Source organism: Bacillus rossius, chromosome 7, assembly GCF_032445375.1.
Source record: "Bacillus rossius redtenbacheri isolate Brsri chromosome 7, Brsri_v3, whole genome shotgun sequence".
Classification (NCBI taxonomy): domain Eukaryota; kingdom Metazoa; phylum Arthropoda; class Insecta; order Phasmatodea; family Bacillidae; genus Bacillus; species Bacillus rossius.
In genome coordinates, this window is record NC_086335.1 from 59,627,110 (window position 1) to 59,654,874 (window position 27,765).

Consider the following 27,765-nt stretch of genomic DNA (forward strand, 5'->3'; position numbering starts at 1 on the left):
TAAAAACTTTGTTCACGGTAGGGGTATAATATTAACACGATTTTATAACAAATACGCATTCCAAATACACCAAACTTATTTATAATGTGTTACAATATTTTTTAAAACATTGTGCAAAAGATCCCGGGTGTAATTTGAATTATTATGTGTAACTACAAAACACCATTGTTGGTTCAAAACGTATTTGAATTTTCAACATTACTTTTAAATAACCGTACCGATTGTGCTGAAAATCGGTGGACGATCGTTAAATTACATAATATTAATAATTCAAACGACGAAAATATGATTGAAAAGTCAAATCGATGGTTGTTCCAATCGAGTGGAAGAGAGATGCCACGCATGCGTACAATGAGCATGAAGAGAGATGCCACGCATGCGTACAATGAGCAAACAGAACACATCCGTAGTGGGACATCCGTAGTGGGACACTTTTTCGTGCGTGCAGCTGGCGTTCATCGATTTATTAGATGTTGTCACGTCAATAAATTGTTTCTGCTAATTCAGTAATTAGGGAGATTAGTAGACCGTACGACCACAAGCCAATATTTATATTTTATTAGTGCAGTAAATTTAAATGATTAAACGAACGTGCTGTGTTTTGCACTTCATAAAAACTAAGATCCTTCAAATCTTTTATTCCATTTTAGTGTCCCTCTTCCCTTTTTGTGGAGTTTTTTTATAGTGACCCATACAAGTACAATCAATATGACCCTATAACACTTCACCTTCAATAAAACTGTACTTCAAGTTCAAACTGCCGCTCTTCAGTTTTGTGGATTTACGTTCAAACTTGTTCAAAACAACGGAAACTTGCTTCAATGGCCGTCGAACAAATATTTTTTGTCTGGCAGGAAATTCAAGTAGAATAGTTCGATGCTTACATGGTAATAAAACGGTGAATCGTTTAAATGCAGATGGTATTATTTAAATTGTCGTTTGTTTCAGTTTTTATTTGTAGTGTACATGGCCATCGTTGCTATACTGCTCATCAACATGCTGATAGCTATGATGGGGAACACCTACCAGAAGATAGCAGAGACGAGGAACGAGTGGCAAAGACAGGTTAGTTCACTCTGAGGCTTGGTTCACTCCGATTTTACACCAAACAGAACATTATACATGTTTATCTGCGTTGCCAAATTGTATTTGTGTTTAACACCCACTTCTATTGTTGTGCATTATCTTAGCTCATGTTGTGCGGCATTTGGTAGCAGTAGTGTCATGAATGGAACGGAAGTCGTATGGAGCAGCTCTCTGTGGCGAATGGTGCGAACCAAAATTCACAAAGCCAAAGGGAAACCTTGATATTAACTGTTTTTTTGTAAAATTCCTCGTCAAAAAACAGGTCCAAAGACAAGATTCAGTATTTTTCCCAAGTTTTTGTTAGCTTTTTATCGGAGCCGTTTAATTTTATAGTTTAAAAATTCTGTCTGCAAAAGGAATGTTTCTATAGTCAACTATAGCTGCTCCGGCATCGAAATCTAGCGGCGGTTACGAAAACTACGATTCGCGTCAAGAAATTTCGTTGAAAACACAATCTGCGTATATGTATCACGCTCGGCATTATTTTAAAGAATTGTACGTTAAATTTCGTGTCCGAGTTTCGTATTATAATTATATTGCAACTTGAGAACACGTGAATTTTCTCGTTACCGAGTGTAACTGCCCTTGTGTGGCTAAAGAAAACTTTATATAAACTTTGTTATAAAAGCCCTGGAAGCTACTTAAAGTGGGCGAAACATACAACCGTATACTCAGAGGTACACAAGGTACTTTACGCACCTGACACTAGGATTCGCTGCCGGAATCATAAACATGGCTTGCCACTATCACGCGCAGAAAACAGCGGGTTCGCTACGTCGACTATCGAAACATTCTACGTATTAGAAGAAGGAAATGTTAAACTATTAAAAACAGCTCCAATAAAAGCGATAAAGATTTCAATAAATACTAAACCCAGGCTTAGGATCTGATTTTCGACAAGAAATTTTCTTTAAAAACTGCCCATCTTTTAAAAAAAAAATCATACCGTTTCATTTGTCTTTGTAAACTTGGTTCGCGCCACAGATGGCAGCACCGTTGTTACACATTTACTTTCCATTACTTCCGCCGCGTTCACAAAATTACTCCCACCAAATGTCGTACACCGAGAGCTAAGGTGTTACACATAAAAAAATTATTTTCCCAACTTACTTTGCTTGCTTAACTTATGACCCTTCAGTGTTTGTTCAAAACCTGAAATTTTTACATAAACATTTTCATTAATGAAAGGCGGATTCTTACATTATGTGCCTGTGCTTATGATATTATGTCCTAATACGTATTTAAAGACACGACTTCTCTCGTTGTGAATAGTTAGTGTTAAAAAAAAAGGATATACTTAAGTAATGTTAAGCCGGTTAACGAGTTGCATTATAATTGAAAAAAAATCTGACTTCAGAAAAAAAAGGGGGGGGGCATAGCCGCACCTGCCCAGACTACGCTAAATGCAGTCATTACTGTTAAAAACTACACAAAACTCGACTTAAACGTAGGCGCACATGAGCATACAAACTACATATTGAAACAAATTGTTTTATATTTCAACCTTTCCACAGATATAGAAAAAAAGAACTGTCAAGGATTTAAAATGGCCCAGAATTTTTTTGGTTATGCTTTACAAGTAGGTACATTTTAATCAGATTTAGAATGCTGGCGACGTTCTCGTGCTTCCAGCCTTGTTCGGTGAATACTACCTGCAGGTCACTGGGCTCGTGGCAAAGATAAAAAGGGATTGAGGCGGGGGGGGGGGGGGGGTTACACTGAATGCAAGACCTCGAGCGAGGCTCCAGAAGAGGTTCGTTTGAGCGTGAGCCAGCCGTGAACTCCTGGCGTGGATACGCTTGTGAACACTGAGCCAGTCACCACGTGACTAGGCGTCCACTGTGCAAATGCTGTGGGAACTCCCGCCGCCTTAAGCATCGGGGCATGACCACGCGGCGCTAACACCTTAAACTTTACCATTCACCTCTTCCTCCCGTGCAATCGGCTTTCCGACCGCGTCTCTGCGTTAAGAGGATCGCGCCCACTGCTGGGCGTCACGTGACGTGTTACCACCAGGGTCCTGCCGCCGGGGTGCCCCAAGAGGGCGTAAGGGTTCCAGCGGGGAGGTCACCAGACCGTGCAAGCCAGACAACCATCCATGACCCGCGACTAGCTGGGCCCCGCGCCAGCCATTTTTATCCGGCTATCCTGATTACACGTTTGCACCGTTCCCCGAATCCAATCACCAATTTTTCTTATACCTTGTGTTAGTTGTATCTTTTCCATTTACTTAATAAAATAACCCTTCTGTCAAATAGACGCAAAACCTAAGTTACATTAGGAAGAATACTTTGCACAATACGTACTTTGAATGAAGCAATGGAATAGTTACCTCGAGTAGAAAACAAAATAACCCACAAAAATTTGAAAACCGTGTTTTTAGTGGAATAGTGATCTACATGTAACAGATAACCAACCAGCTGATGTATGAAGCCCAATTTCCTACATGAGATATTTTTTTTTGTGTTTTTTAAAAAGTTAGTATTCGACTAAAAACTATAGCAAGGTTTCAGTTTTGTTGAAATTGTGTGAGTTTGTCCACGTTCGATGTAAGTGTTCAATTATTAACCACATTGGTTAAAAAAAAAATTCAGATTTTTAATATTTTTATAAATTGTAATGTAACTCACAATGCAGAATATCTATCGCATTGTCGATCATTAATGCTGGTTATCTCTGGATGTCTCACAGAAGTAGCAGAGTGTGATCTGAATGGTAGTGCAGTGTGGTCTGGCTGGCAGTACAGTGAGGTCAGATTGGGGGCCATTTTTTTGTCTGATTGGTATAGATTTGTGATGAGTGGTAGCAGATTATGGTCTGAGTGGTAGCAGATTATGGTCTGAGTGGTATCCAAGCACTGTCTGAAATGTAGCAGTGTGTGGTCTGAATGTTAGCAGAGTATGATCTGCATGGCTGCAGAGTACAGTCAGAACGATAGCAGTGCATGGTCTGAGTGGTAGCAGAGCAGGATCTGAATGGTAGCAGAGCGTGGTCCGAAAATGACGATCTTCGCGTGTTTCCCAGTGGGCCCGCATCGTGCTGGTGGTCGAGAGAGGCGTCAGCCCTTCGGAGCGGCTCAAGAAGCTAATGTCGTACTCGCAGCCCATGTCGGATGGTCGACGCGCTCTCGTGCTCCGCCTTAACCAAAGCGTGAGTAACCCCATGTTATTTGCAAACGGTCATTATTAAGTACTCGGTGGAAATGTTTGCTAACATGTGGCGAGAATCGCAGGTGATGACCCTGCCCACACGATTTAACATTAAAGTACCAGAGCTCACGTATTTGTTTGTTTCAATATATAGGAACTAAAAGTCACCATGTTGGTTTCAATAAGTTTCATGCAATAAACATTTTTTTTCACTTAATATTAAAAATTTGCTTTCATTAAGACAGATATCAAAAAACTAAGAGATTTTCAAAGACCATAGAACAATTCCCATTAAGCCTATAGTTACAGTTGTAGTCATTCCCAACAATTAAATCAATACTAAATGACTGATAATCCAGTCCAAGCGACTGAACTTTATTTCTCCAGTTTTATAATTTTTTACATGATTTCCTTTGAAATTTTATTATTGTCTTCAAAGTGACCACAGTTGCTGTTCACTCGCCTAGTTTTTTTTCTTCATATCTTGGCTTTCATGAGTCATATTTTCAATAAATCAAATTTTTAGTTTTATTATTTGGATCATAAAACACTACCTACCATAGAGGAGGGGAGGGGAGGAATTTCAGGAATAAACCATGTCACATGAAATTTCTTATAGCACACACTCAACCTCGATTCATTTATTCGAAATAAAAACCAACAATATTTATAAAACCACAAAACTTAATATTTCAGAAGAATAACATTCTGTTATGGAAATTTTACAATCCAAACTTAAATCGTGGTCTCTTATTTACTAAAGGATCTGATTTTGTGAATTGAGTAGTCTGCGTTAATCTTAATTTTGGTTCATTAATAGTAATAAACATTATTAAAGTCTTTATCATGTGGAAAATTTAATTGCTTACCCCGTACAGTTAAGAATAATGCAGCATCAATTTTTTTCTTCTTTAACTGAACTATATAAATTTGGATCGCATAATAAAAACATAAATATGCTGGGCTAAATATATATATATGTCTAGATAAAAGTAAACATAAAATTGAAATGTTTAAAATAGATGTAAAATATACTCAAAACATGTTCATTAACTGTTGAAATAGCAAAGTTTAAACTTATAACAAAACAAATTTTACTTGAACAATAATTTTATTGATATTAATGCAGATATTTAAAATTATCATAATATTTTATCAGGTCTACTAAATTTCCAATGCAACCGAGGACGGATGAAAACAACACAAATTCAGTGAACTAGAAAACTCCATCTCCATTTCAGATTTGGCGTCAGGCCAAAATGCCTGCCGAAACCACCACCCAGGAAAGAACATTTTATTGACACTCCGAATACGAGCCCTAAAATTGTTATTCCCAGAGAGGAGTATTTATTATTATTATTATTATTATTATTATTAAAAACAAACCTTTTTTCTGGTACGATCCGAGCTATTCTAATGTCCTTATTTGTAACAAAACACAAGTTCGTAAGGAGGTAGTAGGTATCTTAGATTTTTCGTATCTACAAATGCTAATTTTTGCTCATTTATTTAAAAAAAATACCGTTAATTGTTTATAAATGGTCACGATATTTTGGCATTCATTTTATTCTACAACTTATATATTAAATGGCCTTTAAATACATTGAAATATGTAAATGTACTCTTATTAACTGATGAAATCATTTTTAACAATATAATAATATTGATTCAATTCAAATCACGGCAAAAACGATATACAAGCCAAATAATTTAGGAAACCATTCCCTCAAAATAATGTTACAAACATTGCAAGTATTAAAAATTATTTACAAAATTCGTAGTCTCGATATGAAATTTCTACTGATTAACATAATTTTTAAAAATTATGTTTAAAAGTTTTTAAAAAATACCTCAATTTTAGATCTTTTTTTTTCTCTACTAAAACAGCTAAATTAATCTACCCGAATTCCACGATTAAGGAGATAAAGATCAATATAAATGTGACAAAAAATATCTTATTTTATGTATATTTATAATCGCTATAAATATGACAAAAAAATAACTCCATTCTGTTTGTTGTAAATTCCAGCCTCCTCGTTTAACATTCACTTTTTTTTATGTGCCGATTTATCAGTATTATTTCCACTTCCAAGCAAACATTTCGTTTGTAAAAAGCTAACAGATCACAATGCTTTTTAGTTGAATTAATTCTGTAACTTGCTCCACTAAAGAACAAATGAAAAATTACAGCTCGGTATGAGGATGTTTAATTTCTTGTCAGCTCAAATGGCGTAAAGAGGTCGATAGGAGACCAAATGCTGTGTGTTAATTTCCCCCCCCCCCCCCTTTTTCCCATTAAAAAAAACACACACACACACACATTTTGTACAGAATCAGATTATCCCGTAGTCGAAATTAAAATAATAAAACAGAAAAAAATTACAGAAAAGTGGTCAGAAGAATGAAAAAATAGTGATGCAGAATACACAGAGAGAATAGCATTCAAAGATAACACTTTGATGTCACACAAAATGTTGCAGGAGAAAGGAGAAAAAAAATTTATAGATTGTTAGTTTTTTTCCCTTACTTTTTCACTGGTGTGTTTCAGGAGGAGGACAAAGAAGAGATGAAGGAAATACTGGAGATGAAACGCGTGCACGACCGCATGGTGAAGAAAAGACTGCAGAAAGGGCAGAGCAGGATATCCGCCAGCCCCAGCCCCAAGAGGCTCATTTGAAGAAGGAAAAAATATTATCCCGACCGTTACCAAGGCTTTGCTTCGCCTTTCCCGAGGTTCTGCGGGACGGGTTTATAAAATACGTAAGGAACGCAACAACGCAAGCAGCGAACGCAAGAAAATCACAACAGTTTATAAAGCACGCAAGTCGCGAGACGTCATAATCTTCATAACTAAAATTTTAAAACAGTAAAAAGATATTTCTACCCTGGACTTCTTATAATCCATATTTTCAACGACAAAAAAACTTGTCAATAATTTGATTGAAACGTGTTTTTTTTTTCCTGTCACTGTGTTTAAGTTCAAAGAGTGTAAACATAATGTATATAATAAAAAAGAATATCGCGGGCTTATATGCACGTAACGTCTGCGTCTTGAAAGTTTTCGGAACACTTCTCTTCAAATATGGCTGTTTGAAACGCAAGCCAAAACACAGGGAAGTTTTGGAAGTTGAACAAAACCCGAGTTGCATTATTATGCGCCTTGCGTAGATTATAAACCAGGCCTTACGACCCCATCACCCGCAACGACTACGGAAGCTGCAACCAACAACGCCCCTATGTGCCTGTGGTCGCCTATCGACAGACGTTGTGCGACACGTTACCTACGTAAACCAACTGAAGACATAGTCTGAATTCTTCCTACAAATTTCATCTGCAGATTCATCACGTAAAAGTAAGTTATATATATATATATATATATATATATATATATATATATATATATATATATATATATATATATATATATATATATACATACATACATACTTACACACACACACACACACACACACACACTACATAGGGACTAAAATGCTTGCCTTTTAAGTTGCAGCTGAGTTGGTAGTTATTTGGAAAATAATAATAAAAAAAACTATTGATGATGAAAACACCAAGTGTCTGCATAATGTATAATTGAACAATGTTCTACAAACACTTCATATCTTGTCGCTAAAGTAAAAATTATTTAATGAAAATATTTTTGGAAAACACCCTTAATTCCCATAAATTTTGGTGGTGCGGAAGAATAATGTGGTATTAAAAACCGATTATTTATCTACATGTCAAAAGTATCTAAAAAGGTCGCCTTGTTGTACTACCCTACACTTTAGAACTTTAACATTTAGAGTGAAATACTTCAATGCCTGGCATGTGTACAACACTCACAACACTGTGTTTGAAAAAAGCTGCCTAAAATCAGGGGCACACTTATTGTTCTAAATTTTTAGTTTCTCACAAAAACGAAGGGGGCGAAAAAATAAAGTATAGTATTTGGTAATTTTTACACGTAGATTAATAATCAGTTTTTAAAAACATTATTTCTCCGAGACATCAACATTTATGGGGATTTATGGGGAAACAGGATGTTGTTACCCTAATTATTTCCATTAAGTGATTTTATTTCAGCAATCAGATTTGCAGTTATTGTAGAATTTTATTCAGTTAGACATTATGCAGATGCTTGGCGTTTCATCATTAGTATTTTCAAAATACTGCCAGTTTAGCTGCAACTTCTAAGGCATACCCCAGTGTTGAGAAGCAATCAAGACCGTATGTCGTACATCATGCGTTTTCCACTTATTTCTATGTGATGAATCTGCAGCCTAAGTTTTTCGAATTCGGGCTTGCTCTGTATTACTGAATTTGCATCAGTGTGCAAGATCTAGTTCAGAGCCACGATAAAAAAAATTGAAATGAAAACTGTTGAAATGTTGTTTAAATAAAGTATAAGCAAATAAAACTACACCATTAACACAATCAGCCAAGTCGCTGTCTGTCAAGTCTGTATTCGTAGCTCCGCACTCGCTGAGAGCCGAAAACTGCGCTGATCACCTTGAGCCAACCACTGTGACGTACAACCGGCTGCTACAGTGTGTGCGACTGACTACAAACTTTTCAAACATTTTCAAAATATTTCAGTCTTTTGCATATCTGCAATTTCCTCCAGTCTCATGTGTTTAATGTAAAAATCTTTGCAGCATCAGTAACGCGGCCATGGCAAACTCTCTTTTTTATGTAAAAATTTATCTTACTCACTTTTCTGTTTATCTTCCGTAACACCCATGTTTTGATTATTCTTTTCTGAAACATTAAAAAACTCACTGAGAATTATTCTTGTTAAAACATTTACTTAAAGTTGACACCCAATTTACATATCTGTAAACGAACAAAGATGATGTCACCCAGGACTACCAACTTACACAATACTATTTAACCACTTAGAGCACTATTACTATAGAGAACAAAATGACAGTCATTGTTATTCCACAGATTTGTAATGACGACCATTTTTTTTTCCCCTTTTCGTTTATATTTAAAACACTATTACAGGGCAGTCCATCCAAAGATATCACACTGTTTACCACTTGAGAATCAGCTTTCAATCATTCTTCAACAGATGCTAGTGCTATCTCAATCTTGGCATTTTTTTTATATTCGTTGCTTTTTCCCTGTACCCTTCATATGAAGGACATGCAGATTTATTCCATTTGATAGCATGGAGCAGAGAACTCCCATCATAAAATGAGTCAAAGTAGATATTCTCATCAAAAAATAATAATGTGCGCGTGGAGTTTACACGCAACAGAAGTGAACCTTTTTGCTTATTATGTATAAATAGAGATTATTATTATTATATTGAAGAAGAAATGATAATTTAAAATAGTAAAGATGAGGGTATAATCTAAAATGAAAAAAAAAAAAAAACATTTTTCTGCATTCTGTATCTCATATTCGTTGACTGACACTTTTTGTCACCTGTTTTGGCTCTTTATTCCCACATTGCCTTTGATAATAACCTTGCTTTTGCTTCTGCCTTTTTATTATTTTTAGGATTGATGTAAATAAAAATCTCCAGCTCAATAAAATGAAAGAGCAAAAAACACTCCAATCAAAAAAATTATCCTTATAAAGTCTATCTCACTAGTCTATAAGTCCTTCTGACATTTAAAATCACAGTGTTCACACACCAAAAATAAACAACACTATTTTGTTAACCTCTTACGACTTAACGTCTTTTTTACATTTTCAATCACACTTATCACATAAAATGAATAATACTTTTAAAGTTAATTGCACAAACCAAACCTCTTTGCCTTAAGAAGAAATAAAATTGTACATACTTTAAATAAAATAAAATATAATCTATATGGTAGTGTCAATCGTTAGACATTACAAAAACTGAAGTACAGGTGTTCACAAGCAAGGTTACGAGAATTCTGTAGCACCACTACTGTGTCATTTCAATCTCTCTCCAGCTGTCTTCCCTTCTGGCTATTACAACTAGCATACAGCATGCTATGCTACATACCCATCCCCCCCCCTCCTTTTGGCTAATTCCCATTCAACCTCTACCGGTTCCCCCACCACATACTTAACTATTCCCCTAATGCGATAGGAAATTTCTTAACGCTAGAAAATTATAGTCACCTCAGCAAAGAAATTTTACTTTAAAAAATGTTTTTGGGCCCAATTTTTGCAATATGGTGGCGCAAGCGGCAAAGATACAAGGTGACAAAGTGAAAATTTGAAAAGAACATGTTGAAATCTATAAAAATGCCAATTTTCAAAACTCTAGGTAAACTTTCTAAGTAAAACTCCCAAATCTGCTGATTAACAAACAAACATAGTTTCGCAGAGTAAATAAATATAGTCAAACACTATACCAGCTTCACTTTTGGTGTACTAGAGCAATTCAACAAGAAGAATTTTAAAATGTTGTTAGATTTACTTTTTGTAACCAATATCAACATTTTTTTTCTTAAATAGCTTCAAAATGACATTTTTAAAACATTTTTCAAGCTACATTACAAATTTTAGTGAGGAAATATGCTAAAATACACATATAAACAAAAATAGCTTTAAACTTAACTGCACCTATTTTCATATATTTCATAAAAATATTTAATAATACATCTTTTATGAACATTTTTACATTGCCCGAGCTTTATTACTAGTGGTGCATGGTGTGCAGATTTGAATTTCGCGGGCTTCAGGGGACTACTCCACTGGCTGAGCACACGATTGTAGCGCAGTGGTGCTCCGACACTCGGAGGGAAGCTGGCGATGAACCGGGCGCAGACGTTCAGACTCCCAGTTTCCGGCAGTAGCTGGTTGAGCCGTTCGAAGGGCTTCCTATTTGGTACACGTCTGTTGTAGAAGCGCCCTTGATATTTGCGCACTGCTCCTGTTACAATTTTTTTTTTTCGTTCGGGCCGTACACCACTGACATATCAGCAAGTTGCTGTCTGTCAAGTCTGTATTCGCAGCTCTGCACTCGCTGAGAGCCAACACTTCACTGGTCACACAGAGACATCCGCTGTGACATACACCAAGCTGCTACAGTGCGTGAGACTGACTACAAACGTTTTAGCATTAAAAATTCTGAACAACTGCAATGAAGTAGATATTTAAACAAATTTAATTATTACAACACATTACATTAACTTAAGTTCTGCAAAAAAAAAATTTTAAAAATACAGGGTAATATTGCTATATGACTGTGTGGTGGACATAGAGAAATAACACACAATTACTGTTTGTATGTCTATGACCTATGACTTTGTTTGCACATGGCGTTCAGTTGTACAGTTTACAAGTTGATGCTCTATAGCGCCATCTAGCGGCGAGTTACAAGAAAACGGATAGCATAAAAACCTTTTTAATGATAAAACACCTCGATGTACAAACTTTCATGGTGATCGGTCAAACGCCATACGTCATACATACATACCAACACCCTATTTTATATATAGATGACTACCCACGACGGTAGTGCGCCTTGCAGGCGACACTAGCACAACTAGCAAACCAGTGTGCAGAATTGCGGATGAAAAAGACGAATGTTATAGATGATGTTCAACGAACTCGCAATCAGTCATTGAGAGGTGAAAATGCCCGAACATTGCTGAATCCTCATGATTGGCAAGCCAACAAGCCATCAAGCCATAGTCCCATATTAAATACACTGTCTCAGAAGGAACTATTATATACTACTTTCCTTGCATCAAGTTCTCATTATGTTCACTGAAAAGAGTTTCTAGGTGGTAGACTACGAGTCCGTTTTTTTTTTTTATAAATTGGAAGAACTTTCACTAATTTCGCCAGACATGAAAAATACTATTTAATGTGGTCTTGCCAATTTTTTTTTGTAAAAGCTTAATTTTCCTATAAAAAAATATGATTTAAAGTACACCTTATGGAAACATTTTTTTAACACAGTAAAAAAGAATATCCGATTCCGTAAAGTCTCTAGTCCGCTGAGAAACAACTATGCATGTCTTAACAATGAGAACTTGGAAATGATATACGACCGAAGCAACAACGCAGTTTGTTTCTATAGTAATTAATTACTGCTGCTGAGTCCAACGTTTTCACGCACTGAGGGAAAATATTAATGAATATGTCTGATAAGTCATATGCATGCGGATAAGTTGATTTTTTTATTTGCGCTGGTTACTGAATTTTGGTTTTTGTAATATTAAAATGAAAACGGAAATTAAAATTATTTTAGTAACCACGCCACGATAATTGTAAAACTTATCCCCCCCTCCCCAACCCAATGTGTCAGGTGATGTCACTGAATAAAATAATTTGATTACGTTTACAATTAGTGGGACAAATCTTTCACCATGCTGTTTAACGTGTTTAAACATTTTAAAAAGTATTTATAAAATAAACATAAGAGAGAGTGCAATGGGCTACGCACACAATCTGAGCAATACCATTTCACAAATGAATATTACGTATTAATTTTACCAATTAAATATCGCGATCCATCCAACATATGTTCGTAAATAAAATATTTTAACTACCTGATAATTATTCCGCGGAAAGATGACCAGCAGACAATGTATACATATTTTCAATATATAAATTAATAGCTTATTATTGATTGTTTGAAACCTTTAGTAAACATTTCCAACATCGCAACATTTTTTAAATTTTATTTATAGTAAAATTTACAAATAATTAAAATGAATTATATTTTCAACTGGAATCACCTGAGCGATGTTTATTTAATAATCCATAATGTAGACACTGCCACTGAGTATAAGTTAGATTTGAATCCTAGCTTCAGTTCTAAACATGTACCATATTTATAGTACTGAGCGACAAAACTTGGCTAAAGACACCTAGGTAAAGAATACATTTATTTAAGAATAAATTGTTTTTTAATGCAAGGAACCTCCCCTCAAAACAGCCTTGTTGCATACTAATGTACTGTTTTGAACGAATTAACTGAAAGAACATGTCCTCTGAACTTGGCCTTTTTGGATGCCCATCTGTCGAAATTGCCAAGTTTATGGAGCTATAAAAGAAAAACTTGATTTAAAATATTGAAAAGACATGATAAAATATGACCTTAATCAGACAGTGTACAGTAGAATACCGGTACAACGTACCTCATTATAAAGTATATTTCACTTTAACGTATTTTTTTTAAGTCCCCGCCAAAAATCGTATCTTCACCATGCAAAATGGTTTCAGTTTAAAGTATCATATTTTCACTATAACGTATAAATTCTACTCGTAGCGTGGCATTACTACACCAAAATTTACTTAAACTGGTAAATAAATTTCCAGCTAAATGATTAATGTTGTAGAACAAACATACACAAATACCACCACAACGTATTATCTAACCTCTAAACCCTGAAAACAAAGTTACAAACAGTTGCGCGCACTACCATAGATTATACCATACGTAGTATGCGACGTGAGCAACACAACACCATTCGATACATCGAAACATGGAATTTTGAGAGTAGTATTAATTATTTAGACAATAGTGTTATGCTACGCTAATATACTGTTTGACGTCTGTGCCGGGATATTTTATTGTTATTGTTGAGTTTATTTTCAGGTTACGTTATTTAGACACCGCATTGTATTTGTGCTGCAAAATGAGATAAATGGAGATAAAAAGAAACGAAAGCAATTCACGCTTAAGGAAAAAGTGGAAATACTCAGAGAACTAGACAAAGGAAAAAAGCAAGTCGCAGTTGCGAAGACATAATATGAGATAGAACATTTAGTTCAACAGAGCATCATTCAAGCTCAAAAACAAACTGAAATAACACATTTTTTAAAAGTAACTAAACTTAAATTATACATACACACCAATGTTTAAACTGAAGTCAGATGTTGGCTAAAAAATAATGTATCTTACAATATCGCTATTTTTGTATTTTTTAATTTTTTTTTTTTCTCTTTGTAAAGATGATATGTATGTATGTTTCAGTACTAAGTACTTTCAGTACTAAGTACAAAAACTTGAGGTCCCTGTAAGTACTTAGTACTGAGATTCCACTGTATTTATCTTTATTTTAGTCTACACTGGAATAGAATTGACAAGTAAGCAGAGGTTGCGAGCAAAATAATGCATGCATAACACATGGCAAACTGTAAGCAGGTCGCAAAAAAATCATGTGACTGGATTCATTTTGAAGACCATTTCCTTATGCTGAGGTCCTACATATTATTTAAATGCAAATCAACAACTGCCAAAAGCAGTACGACATGGACACATATTGTCATCACTCGTATGATTGCTCAGCATATAATTTCAACTGATTTCAAAACTTTTTGTTTTCTTAGGAGTCTTTAAAAAAAATTATTTTGCTTGATTCTTTTACAGCTCACTTTTGTTTCTGCCAGCAAATGTTTTCATCATGCTCTTCCGTAAAGCAAGAAACTGAGTAAATGTGCACATCAAAACAGTCGAAACCAAACAATAAATTTGAAATAATACTGTATAAAGCAATCAGTTGAAAAAAATAGTAGTGAAAGCTGTTGAATATATAGTAATAACCTTCGAGTACTGATATGCATTTCAACCATTATGCTATTACTAAGGGAAAATAAGGTTATTCAAAGGACAATACATATAGGCCCTATGTATCTAAAATTTAATGAAAACATTGATAGTTATATTTTTAAATATATTCTTGTAATTAATTAAACTATATAAACAATATATTAATATTAAAAAAATATTCATGTTATTTCTAAAATAAACTGTGCTTAAGGTCTGTATATGTTCAGCTTATTTACCAATACAGAACTATGATGCACTAAAATTCAAGTCAGTATTTAGTGACACACATTTATTTCCAACACATTGAAAGTTAAAAAATGCATATCATTGTAAAAAATACAATGTACCTATGAGTAAAATATATAAAATTGTCTCAAAAAACTACATTTTACAGCATGTAATCACACAGTGATAAAAGTAAATAACAAATGGCACAAAAACAAAGTTGTTCTCTTTAAAAAAAATAGTCTCCAGTTTTTCGTTTGGGAACCTACAAAAGAGTCAAATCACTAAAGCTAAATATACCTAATCAAAAACTTCAATTGTTCCACACAATAACACAATTATTCTCCCAATTCTTTGGACAACTGCTCAATTTCACGTAACACTTCTTTCTTTCTAGCCACCTTCTCGATCTGGTCTTTTTCCAATGTTTTCAACTCTCCACTGGACATTTTTTGCTCTATGAGCTCAATTTCCCGGAGGCGCTTCCGAAGGTTTTTTATTCGTTTCGCCGGGTCGGCAGGTGACCCTACGTTAGTCTTCGATTCTTCTGGCGAATGAGGTGTGATTGCCGTAGGTTCAATCGTGTTACTGCAACTGCTGCTCTTCGGAGAGCTACCCGCTTCTGCAGCCAAGTGGGTTTTCGACAGATTGTCTGTGACTGCTTCAACTGGAGAGCTCGCGTTTTTCTTTTTCTTCTTCTTTTTACTCGACTTCCCTGTAATAAAATTTAACAAATCACAAATTGAATAGAAAAATAACAAGCGTTATTTATCAACCTCCTAACGTACAAACATTAAAGTTTATGGGTTTGGATATTTGTTACTTAATTACGTTTTTAACACGGAACAGATTTTGATACAATTTATTTGGATCAGCGGTAGCCCACTGGTATACTGGAGTAAAACATAGGGTACTTTTCATCCAGTAAGAAAGCACAGTTCCTTGGGGGATATCAATTAGTATCCATTTACAAAGAAAATGCATGCTGACACAAGCCATAGTAGCGACAGCAATAAAGAGTAGCCTAGTGCTTAATTATAAAGTTTCTTTAAATATTTTATTTGCATTATTATTATTTAGTTAAATATTTATAACAAAACAGACATCTAAAATGTTATATATATATATATATATATTTTTTTTTTTTTTTCATTTCTTTCTATCACTAAGTAGGTGATGGAACTGCAGTATCAGTTATTTTCATAGTGATAAAGATAAATGCAGGGTTGTGTGCATTAGAATGTTTTAGTTGAAACTGTAATCGAACTTGAAATGACCTGTACTGCAGCTAGAAATGTTACAATAAACAAAACTGAGTAGCCATTATAAACAATGCAACATCCAAGCAATACTGATAATGTTACATGAAATGCACCAAGGCTACATTTAATACTTCATAACTAGAAAGTATGTGTCAAACACAATGTTGGGTTCTTTGCCATTTCCAGGATATATCCATCCAGCCATATTATACCTTTATAACATTGACATAGCTCATTATTTCATGCAAAGGGAGACATAAAATAATTACAAATGATTTTGCAGACTAAATAATTATACAAGATAACAAAAAGTTACATGCATGTAGAAAACTTTAGTATTAATCGTACATTATACATACACACATACAAATAACTTTTTTAAAGATGAAAATTACAATAAATTAATACATAAATGAAATAACACTTGGAACACACATCTACATTTTAGTGGTGAAGGCAAAACAAGGGAAGAACAAAAAAGATACAACTTTCAACTGATGCAGAAAAAAAAACAACTGTTTATAAAAATTCAAGGCAATGAGATGTCACCAACCATAAAATTTAAAAGTCAAAACCTGAAGAAAAAGTTTCCTTGGCCTTATTTTCAAGATTAATCTTGCAGTGTACTGCATTTGTTAAGTATTTTCCGTGCTTCGGCTCTCTTTGATTTTCTCCGTTATTTAGCTCCGAGTGTCACCTCCCCTCCCACTTCCCCCTTCCCCTTGCTGCCTCGCTCCCCTCCTTTCTTTTGCTAGTGTCTTTCCCCCACTCCTTCACCTGTAGATCTACTTTCACAGAGGTATACATTTTCTAGTTTATATAACGTCATGTCAGTTTCAAAATCCTTCTTGTTCATTTAATTCTCTTGAGCAGATACTTAGTGTTGGTGTCAGAATCAGTCATGGGCGTTTAAGTATACAGTACACTCCCGATTATCCGCCAAATTAAGTGTCAGGGCCACCGCGGATAGTGAAAATCGCGGAAAATCCGCAAAAGAGCCGAAAATGGGAAACGAAAAAGGAAACATTAATTTCAACTTAAAATCTAAAAATTTATGTACACTAAAAGTTGCAATTAACAGTAAAAATTTTTAAATGATGCTAAAATACTGAATAATTAACATACAATACATTTCAGTAATGTAAACATAAACGTGCTCGGTACTTGCTTCGTAACAAGGATATAGTACTGTACGTACTCAGAGGCTTCAATAGACACTTCGTGAGTTCCGAGAAGGCCTGTGGCGTTTTACTGTATACTGCACACAATACACTCGTCAGTAGAGTTCCAATTAGCTTACTTGTAATAAAATACAGATTTACATATGTGCTATATTTTTTCGTAGCATGCGCGGATAATCGGCACCATGGATTAACCGCCCGCAGATAATAGGGAGTTTACTGTAATTCTTTGGAGTTGAAAATTTGTTTGTCTTAAGTTGCTTAGTATGTAACTTTTTTTCGTAACTCTCCATATTTAAATTCCTTTTGGTCTGCCACGCTCAAAATTTAGTATACTTGTTTCTTTGTTGCTACGTCGCTACTCAGCCCATGATCGGTTCCGCCGCGGCACATTCTTAAATAACTTTAGTTCTGCTGAACGTATACGTGTCTACCTTAATGTTTAATGGATCATTGTTCATATTTGCTTAAATATTGTTTTAAGTAGCATATGGCGTATTGCCTTGTTCACATTCTAGTTGATACATGCATCTTGTTGCATGTTTAGGTAAACTACAAATTTATTTATTAATTTATTATTTGTTTCTACTTGAATAATTAAATTTCTTGTTTATCTTGTCCCCTTTCAAACACGGACTAACCAATTACAAAGGCCTCCTACCTTTAGGGGTGAAATGTTCTTTGACACTATTTTTTTGAAAGCATATTCATGATCATAACTTATATCACCTCTGACGGAGATTGTTCTCTGTAGCTTTTAACGGTCACAGTATGCTGCAAACTATTATCATAAAGATATGTGTTCCAAAATACTTACCTTTACTACTACACAAAAATTTACAAGTAAATTTGATGAAAAATCCTAAAGTATAAAATCAAAAATGTTACAAAAAAATATTTTTGGCGAGGAGAAATAATTGGGGGAGGGGGGACTAATAGTAGTTTATTCTAGGTTCCAGTGAAGTTAAAAAACAACTCATTTTCTTTCCCGCAAAAACTCCTCCAGCTCTCTAAGCTTTCTCTCTCTTACGTACTTAGTATCTCTCCCAAATACTATAATGTATTCTATTATTTTTCTCCCCTTTCCTCACTTGACAAACATGAACACAAACACTAAATTTAAAACATAATATGAATACTTACCATCTGCATTGATAATAAGTCCCGGAATAAGAGATTTTTCCGCCTTTTCTCTTCTTGCTTTGGATTCATTGATGATTTCTGGAGAAAGGCCTACAGGATACTGTGGCTTGCTCTTTGTGAATTGTTTTCCTTTGCTTTCATACCTGGAAGAATGTTATAACACACCACTTTAATAAAACCTTTTTTAAAAAAACTACATAATATTTTTTAAACTACACAAATAAAAATAGAAGTATCCAACATAAAATATTAAAATTTCTTACATTATTTTGAAACAGCCTTGCTATTCAACATGAATATAATAAATTTAATGTATTTAAGACTCATTATCACATGACAAGTTGGTTATTTAATATTCTTGAAATTACCATTATGTAAAGACAATTGAGTCGTCCAGTTCCAATACTTGTTTTGTCCACAAAAAATATTTTGGGGTTATTGTGACAACTGATAGACGGTAACCACACCTATACCTATATCTCAGCAGTACCAAAATTCCGTAAGTCGTTATTTCCCACCTAAAATTCTATTTAAAATCCACGGAAATTTCCAAAACTTCACAAACGATTCCATAGTCCATTATGTCCACCACTCAATTACTGGACCAAAATTTGTTAAGTTCTGTAGACTTTCACTATTCACTTGTTGTGTCGGTTCCGTTTGATGTTATGTCCAAGCCATGACCAGCCTTGCTAGTTTAATACAAAAAACCTCACAAATAACTGAAATTCCAGTTTTTTTCCAAGCCCTGAAGTGTGTTCACTTTGCCTTATGCATTAGGAGCAACTGAAATTTACTCCTGGTGAAGAAGAAAAAGCTAAATTTAATGCTGAGCTTTCCATACACAACTACGACAATCTTCATAATCCTGTAGGAGGAGTAAAAATTATTTATTTTGATTGCGAAAAAAAATTTACATTAATTTTAAAAGCAATCATAAAATCAAGCTCCTTGAAGACTGTTGCAGGGGACAAAATAAAAATTCTATTGACGGAATGGTTTGCACAAGGCTAGCAAAAAAAAAAATGCTCCACCAGCAGTGAAAGAAGTCATTTATCTGTTCCTGGTTTTAGGTCATTCCCACGTATCCCCAGATGTTATTTTTGACAGAATCGAAAGAGAGATTGGGGTCAAATGAACAATTGCAATCCTAGAGAGTATGATGTACTTTTGAAGGAAGTTGAAACTGTTCATAAATTCGGCACTGATCTGGATGTACAGGACTGTAAAACAGCCATACTGGGCATTCCAAAACATGGAGAAACTCCAGCTTTACCAGGTACCACTAAAGCTCCAGCAAAATGGCATTTTCAGGTTTAAGTCTAGCTAACGAATTATCCTGACAAAACACAACACGACTATTAAAGTGCAATGTGATATTGGCTGCAACATGAACATTGTTCATAAAATTCTGATCAGTTGCATGATGTTACAGTGTAAGGTGACAAAATTTAGTACCAACCAATAATTCAATTCTACTGAGTGAAAATGAAAACTGACATGGTTTACCGCCTGAGGCAGGGTATACATGGATAGAATGGGGCTGACACTCATAGAAGCCGGATGCCCTACCCGAAGGACAGACCTGCTGTTCCGGCGAGTCTAAAGAATGCGTAAGGCGAGACGAGATTGTTTTCTTTTAAGGCCAATTTCGTTTTTGAAACAGGAGATTTTGGTGTTACTAATTTTATTTTTTACGAATTCTGTTTATTCATGACGGTAAATTAATCAATAAATATGACACTTAAATGTTACGTGATACTTATTTCACAAACACCATATAATTTTGACACATAAATTATTCACTCTTACGATAAAATGAATAGTAATAAGCATGTCTAACTATTAGGAACAAAAATAAATAAATTGTCAAATATTTGTGTTATTGAAAAAGTATCAATTTTGTAATTGAGTTATTAATAACAGTTGCAAGCTAAAAAATAAACTCTTTTTTTTTTTTTTCAATCTCTTTAGTGCATACATTTTTGGATAAAATGTCATGCAAAATAAATTACTTTCACTGAATAGGAAATAATATTAAAATAAAATTTTTATTCAAATTAAGTTTTGTTTAAAAATGTTGAATAACTTCATGAATTTAGTAGCATTTCAGTGGTCTATGGTTTATTAACTTGCATTTCAGTGTTTTATAGTGTAAGACATTCTTTTCAGTGTTATTTTGGTTTTATTACAATTCAACACATAATCACGTCCCTACTAATGGATGTTCAGATATTTTTGCGAAAAATTCCTGCCCCTGATGATTATTATTATTTATGCCTGTGGTGAGCAAGAAGCTCACTGAAAAGTGTCTTTGTTAGTGGCCAACACTGATTTCAGAGATCTAGGCACTATTGCATAGAATTCCAACTAAAGGATCGAAATACAGTTTAATTTGTTTCAGGCACAGTTTGAAGTGTATTTTTTGTGGTTTTTGCTACCTGCTTCACTATGAATTGGTGTGATATTCACCGAATATTGTTTCCCAATACCTTACAAAATTCATGATTCATTGCAAAGTTTCAGGTAAATAATAAATCAGTTTGGGCTAGCTGATAAAATAATTTTATAATCCTTATAACGTTATTTAAATAATTAATTGTAGAGTATTTTCAATAAATCTGTCAGAACCTAACCAGCCTGTAAGTTTGGTTAAATAGGATAACAACCTGAGAAAGTACACAACATTTAAGAAACTAAAACACAACTAAACTCACTTATAATCTTTTTAAGACCAGCAGAAGCACATTCTCTAATTCAAACTGGATTTTGAACAAATTGCTAGCATGAAGAGCTAAGAAGAACTAAATCATAGAGTTCCATTGAGTAGAGTTCCATACATTAAAACATAAATAAATATCAAAGAAAATTAATAAAACAGCTAGAGTTAAAACCCTCAAGAATGATTTTAATAAAACTTAAAAGGAATTTGAATAAGGAATTCTAAGGAAAATAAAGTATATTAATGTTGTAATTATACTTCTGCAGAGTACCAGCCTCTGTAAAATAGGGCAAATAAAAACTAAAGTAAAAAAGTTGGATGTGATTAAGGTGGCTGACCTAACCTAATACACCCTTACTTCCCAGAAGCCGCTAATCTGCCGATTTTTCCTCATTACATATTTATGCCATTCTGCTTCCCGGAACACGAACAAGTGAGTAAGGAGAGAAATATATGCAGTGTATTTCTCTTGTTTCTTTCAATTCCTAACTTACTTTAAAAAGGATACATTGTGAGATATAAGCCAGTGTACTAATTGCATTCACTGTGTAAGGGTACAAATTACAATTTATTAATTTTATTAATTTAATTTCTTTTTTTTTAGATAATCATGTCAACATTAAACTTTGGTTTTAATTGTTTGGAGTACTACACTATAATATAAGTTTATATTTATGATAGGAGAAAAGACTACTAAATTTTGTTTTGTAGGTTATGAAATTTTGTTTTCATTAATATGTTTGAAATGTTAGGAAAAATTACCAAAACAGAACAGGAAAGTTAGTTAAGACTTCAATCTAAACTATAATTACTGTTGAACATAGATAACTTTTCGCAGAATGTGTTTATGGCAAAGATAAGAATGCACTATTATACGTAGTTTATTTGGATTAAACAGTCTTTATATGATTTTAGTCTGGGAATTATAAAATATATTGAAATATTGATAAAAAATTTTGAATGCGAACAGAATAAATGTGATATAAAATTTATAAAATATATATGTGAAAATATTTTGGTTGTATTTAACCATCTCTGTAAAGTACAAGTATAGGATATTAACTTCTGTAAGTTGGGTAGCGATAACACAAAGTTCTGGAAAGCAAAGCGATGACAATTTGTGACAAAACTCCAGTAGTGTACTTTATTTGTTTGTATTTCTTTTTCTTTTTATTCCTTTGTCTTCTTATTTAATTTTATGGTGTAGAGGGTTATCATGCTTTTCACATTAGTCTTCATGGCCTTTCCCACTATTTAGTTTCTGAGAATTTAGTTGTGATTAGAACAATACCTTCGTGGGATAATCAAGCAACATTAGTAAAATCAAAAATAGAGTTCTAGAATTATTTTTTTTTTTTTGAATTTGTGGTTTTTCTGAAAACAATTCCAAAAACTTTGTTTTTATTCCACAATACAAGGTTTTTTTTAATTCCATCTGGATTTTGAAAAAAAAAAACTCATTAGGACAATATCAAGAAACTGTGTGATAAAAATAATTTTAAAAGCTTAACTATTAAATTTAAATGTGTTCTAAAATTTATTTAATTAATTTATGTTATTTACTTAACAAAAAACCCTTTACATAACATAATGAGTTAAAAATTGAAAATAAAGTATACTAATCACATTTTAATGCTGCTAGGGGTAGCAAGTGTAGTTGCCCCAATCGCTTCACTCATGTCTGAGAAGGTAAATTATGCAGATATATAATAACACCAGAATAAATATTATACTTTATTTACCTTAAGAATTCCTTTCTCTAGTTAATAAATTGATATTTCATTGAAATGTTTTGAACAAACTGATTTTAAGACTGAAATCAAGAGTTTTAACGCTTTAGCATATTTTTTTTAAACTGTCAATTGTTTGAGGCAAGCTGACTTAATTGTCAGTCTGTAAATGTAAAAGTAAATCACCTAATTTTCCCGGAGATGCTACTTTCAACATTTACATTGAGCATAAAAAAGTGCACAGAATACAAACACTAATTATAATGATAGCTACTATCCGAGAAAGACAGTACCAGAATAATTAGATTATTAAGTGAACGGTTTGTAAAAATAAAAAATTCTCTCCTTGTGTCAAATAGACTTTAACTAAAGATAAAGTGAAAAATAGGATTGTTCCAACATCCCACTGGCTAGCACAAGTCTTTGTACAAGGTGTGTAAAACGGTATGCACGTTCTTGTATTGAAACAGAGAAAAGGTGTCGATAAAAAGAAACTTACAAAGGCACTTCCTCCTGAGGTACATAGCCTTCTCTCACTCGTCTAGGTTTTCTCCAAGTACCGTCTGGGCGCTGACTCGCTGCAATGAAAGTGGCGCCTGTATAAAAAAAAACTATTTGTAAAATTTGCGACACTCAAACCATGTTGTACTGAACACACACATATATGCATCATCAATAATGGCTAGAGACCTGCAAAATTCGCGGGTTCATTGACCTCTAGGATAGACTCCACAGTCCTTTAAATACTCGCGGAAATGACACCTGTTCATTGGCTACTGACGCGTGAGACGTCTCAACTAGGCTGTCCGTAATTTGGCACTTTCTTGGTTAAGTGTTTCCCATTGGCTCACATTCCCCGGATAAAATGTGGGCCAATCGCATAAGCGGTACGAAGGTATAGTTGTTTTGATGCTAGCCTATCGCGAAATGAATCCGCAAATTTTGCATGTCTCTAATAATGGCGTACACACATCATAATATAAATTCCATCGAAACCAAGCTATTTTAATTTTGGAGCAAAAAAGGTATTTCTTGAGAAAATTTGGCAGTAATTTTGAAGCAGAGAGTAACTTCCATAAAATGTTATAACAATTCTAAGCTGCATCGATTGAATTCCTGACAGTTTACCAGTCATTTTGTGAAAGGGCGAGGCAATGCTTCAAATAGTTTATAATAGCTGCATCCATAGCACACACATCCCTACATGCCTTAGCAAGTGCACCCACAAAGTAAAGGAAGCATCTCTAATGGATTAACACTATCTGAATACTTTTACTCCTAGCACCACATGTTGCCAGTAATAATATGCCAGTAGCCATTTCGATTTGAAATAACTATCTACTAATATTCAGCAAAATGTAAAAAATATCAATAAACCCTTTTTAAAAAAAGTTGATGTAGCATGGATGTTACAAATTTACCAATCAAAATGAAAGTTTGTTATCAATTTCCAAATTTTTACTATATATGATATGAGCATTAAATAACCTTACAAGTTTAAGTTTGCCTTTCGGTAATTTTTATTAACGTTTTTATTTGTCTCTATTTGAGTTATTGCTTAGACCTTTTAAACAAATCCTATACCAAAAAATTTAAGTAATTTTATATACAAACAAAATAAATCACGATTGTGAAGTTAATGGATGTAGGAACGCATCATTGGATGTGAATGTTGCATCCCTAGAAATCTTGATTTCAGTGGACAAACTTAGAGATTGGTAATACTCGGACAGAGCAACTTTTAAGAACAGAAAAAAAATTGGAAAACATGGTTTGCACACAATAAACACTTCAATAAATTTCACCTGAAGGGATGGCTTCTTAATTCCTAACAGTATGTAAAAAATAATAGTTTATAGATTACATTACTATACCAGCATTGGACATCGCGGCTTTGTGGAACGAAAAGTAAATAAAAATGGAAAATATGTTTGTCAAGTACTAGAGACATACCTAAATTTATCCTGAAAACATGGTTTCTTAATTCCAACTGGTTCGTGAAACATAGCAGTTTAAAGTTTACATTTCAATACCTGTGTTTTCACACTGCCGCCACCATTCATTATTTACCCACGATTATGTATCTCTTTGCTTAGCACAATTACAGGACCTTCCAAAATACTTAATTAAAATAGTAAGCATCCTGTGGTACATGATACTTGCTATTATAATTCAGTACGTCGAAAGATCCTATTGGCTTGATCCTGTTAATAATACTTTTGACGTACTAATTAAAACAGCAAGCATCATGTACCACAGGATCATGCCATCACGATCAAGCCTTCAGGATAAAGCCTTAAGGAATAGCTGCTTAAAATACTTTTCAAACATGTGAATAGTTGGTTCGGTTAGCTCTATTTTAAGTGCATTTAAATAGGTAGGATGGTTAAATAGGTTAGGAACAATTGTAATTAATGTTGCTGACCTAACCTAACAAATAATTACCACTACTTTACAGTATTTAAAATTTAGATAACCGAACCTAGCTGATCTCAACTTTTACCTACTCTACATGTACTTAACCTAAAAAAATGTTAAAACGGTGAACTACTAGTAAACTACTTAAAATATCGCATGATTCTAAAACATGTTAGGAGGTTAGTAAATGCAGGTTTAAATTTATATCATACTTTAAAATAATAACCTAAATAAACCATTTAACTCCAAAAGCAAACAAGGTAAATGAAGTGTATGTAGATATATTGTAATCCACGCTCATTTTACGAGTATCTACTTTTGGCAATTGAGAGATAATGCATGAATAAAAAATATTAACTTAGCCCGTAGTTCTCAAATAGTTTAAATGAGTGAAAAAAAACAAAATCATTCATTATAATTACCTTGCTCATCTTTTACATATGGCGATTGGTTTTCCGCCATATTGAAGTAAAAAAAGCATCCATACCAACAGAAAGTTTATTTTGGTTTTTTGGCAAATAAAGTGTTCGATACAGCTTCTCCTTTTACTTTCCAAACAAAACGAAACCCAAACCCGAATACCTAGGCTGTAGGCAATTATCAGTTGTTTTTTTTATTCCTACATCAAAGTAATAAACTTATAGTTTAAAAAACTTAAAAAAAAAAAAAAAACGCTATCATCATCGAATAAACAGCCTAATAATACTTCAAAACTGTATTACTAAAAGCGTAGGGTGCTCTCTACTTTCATTTTCTTATTACTACCTATATTCTAAAATTAGTGTTAGAAATTTTAAGACAAATGATCCAGCACCCCATTACCAATTTTAAGTTCATTATTGTTATTAAGTTCATATTCCTAGTCATTTTCGTGATGACTGTATCCCAAAATTTTTGTTTTCACTATATACTAAAATTAAGGATAGAAAATCTATTACAAATATTATTGTTTTTACTAATAGAAATTTTAAAACAAAAAATATCAAGCACCCCGCACGTTTAGTTATACAGAGTTGTGATGCATTATTTGGCTGTTGGACAAAAATTTAATTTAATTTCTTAATTTTTAGTTCATTCAACAATAAAAGCAGGTGTTTTTTTTTTAGTTTTGGTTTGATCTTTTTAGTCTCAAAATAAAATAAAAATATTGAATATGAGTAATTGAAACAAATTAGAAATAAAAATATATGAATGATTAAAGTCGTTATTTGTTCCAATAAACTTTATATTAGTAATTTAAGTTCACATAATCTAGTCATTTCAGATAATGTGTCAACATTACATGGAACTAAAATCACTGTATGGAAACAAAAAATTATAAACCAAAACTTCTGATTTTACTTCGTGTGCTTCATTTACAATATTGTCAGTTCCCTACCAAAAATTTACAACAGAAAATACAACAGAACTTTACAACAGAAACCAACTGAAATACAATAGGATACAACAGGATTTTCTGTTGTATTTTATGCGGGAATTGGCCGCTTTCTGTTGGTTTCTGTTGTAAATCTTAGTGTATTTCAGTGGTTTCTATTGTTTTTTGTTGCAAAACATTCTAATGGATTCTGTTGTTTTCTGTGGGTTTCATTGTATTATGTTGGGTCTTGTTTTCTGTTGCAAAGAGTTCTGTCGGTTTCTGTTGCAATTCAGTGTTATTCATTGTATTCTGTTGGGTATTGTGGTTTTCTGTTGAAAAAAGTTCTGTTGATTTCTGTTGTATTCCAGTGTTTTTCATTGTATTCTGTTGGGTTGTGTTGTTATTTGTTACAAAGAGTTCTGATGGTTTCTGTTGTATTCCAGTGTTATTCAATGTATTCTGTTGGTTTTTGGTGTTTTCTATTGCAAAGAATTCTGTTGGTTTCGGTTATATTTCAGGGTTTTTAATTGTTTACTGTTTCAAAGAGTTCTGTGGGTTTCTATGGCATACCTGTGTATTTCATTGTATTCTGTTGGGTTTTTTGGTTTCATGTTGCAAAGAGAGAGCTGTCTAGGCTTGTTTAGCCCGCATGATATATACTTTTTCCTTCTACAATCGTTCATGTTACAACTTTACATATTGCTATCCCTTTGGATGTTTTGCATTTACAATATTATTTACAAGGCTACGAAACATACTTACACTACACACTTAATAATCTTCATAAATATTTACAATCATAACATGTCTTAACATAACTATAATACATTGTCTGTTCATATTTTACAACTGCCATCTGGTGACGAGTGGTGGCACTACAATGGCCATGGCCGGAAAATTGTGCCGCGGACAGGACTGTGACCCGGGTTTTTGTTTAAATAAAGAGGAGGTACAACGTCAATCTGATGCAAGAGTTCTGTTGGTTTCTATTGTA

At 33.6% G+C, this 27,765-nt stretch overlaps 2 protein-coding genes across 2 annotated transcripts in view; one reads left to right on the forward strand and one right to left on the reverse strand.

Annotated features, from left to right (window-relative positions):
• Positions 1-6,960, forward strand: part of LOC134534573 (transient receptor potential cation channel subfamily V member 5) — a 55,725-nt gene extending 48,765 nt beyond the window's left edge. Inside the window, exons 15-17 of the mRNA XM_063373055.1 lie at positions 949-1,065; positions 4,111-4,236; positions 6,784-6,960. Coding sequence (XP_063229125.1) covers positions 949-1,065; positions 4,111-4,236; positions 6,784-6,912 — 372 coding nt within the window. The 3' untranslated portion in view covers positions 6,913-6,960. The remainder of the gene's footprint in view (positions 1-948; positions 1,066-4,110; positions 4,237-6,783) is intronic.
• Positions 6,961-14,875: 7,915 nt separating this feature from the next.
• Positions 14,876-26,098, reverse strand: LOC134534137 (partner of Y14 and mago). Its single transcript, XM_063372236.1, has 4 exons — positions 25,837-26,098; positions 23,496-23,592; positions 18,545-18,687; positions 14,876-15,673 (listed from the first exon to the last, which is right to left on the reverse strand). The coding sequence occupies exons 1-4, from the start codon at positions 25,874-25,876 to the stop codon at positions 15,297-15,299; spliced, it is 657 nt and encodes a 218-aa protein (XP_063228306.1). The 5' UTR covers positions 25,877-26,098; the 3' UTR covers positions 14,876-15,296.
• Between the last annotated feature and the right edge of the window lie 1,667 nt (positions 26,099-27,765).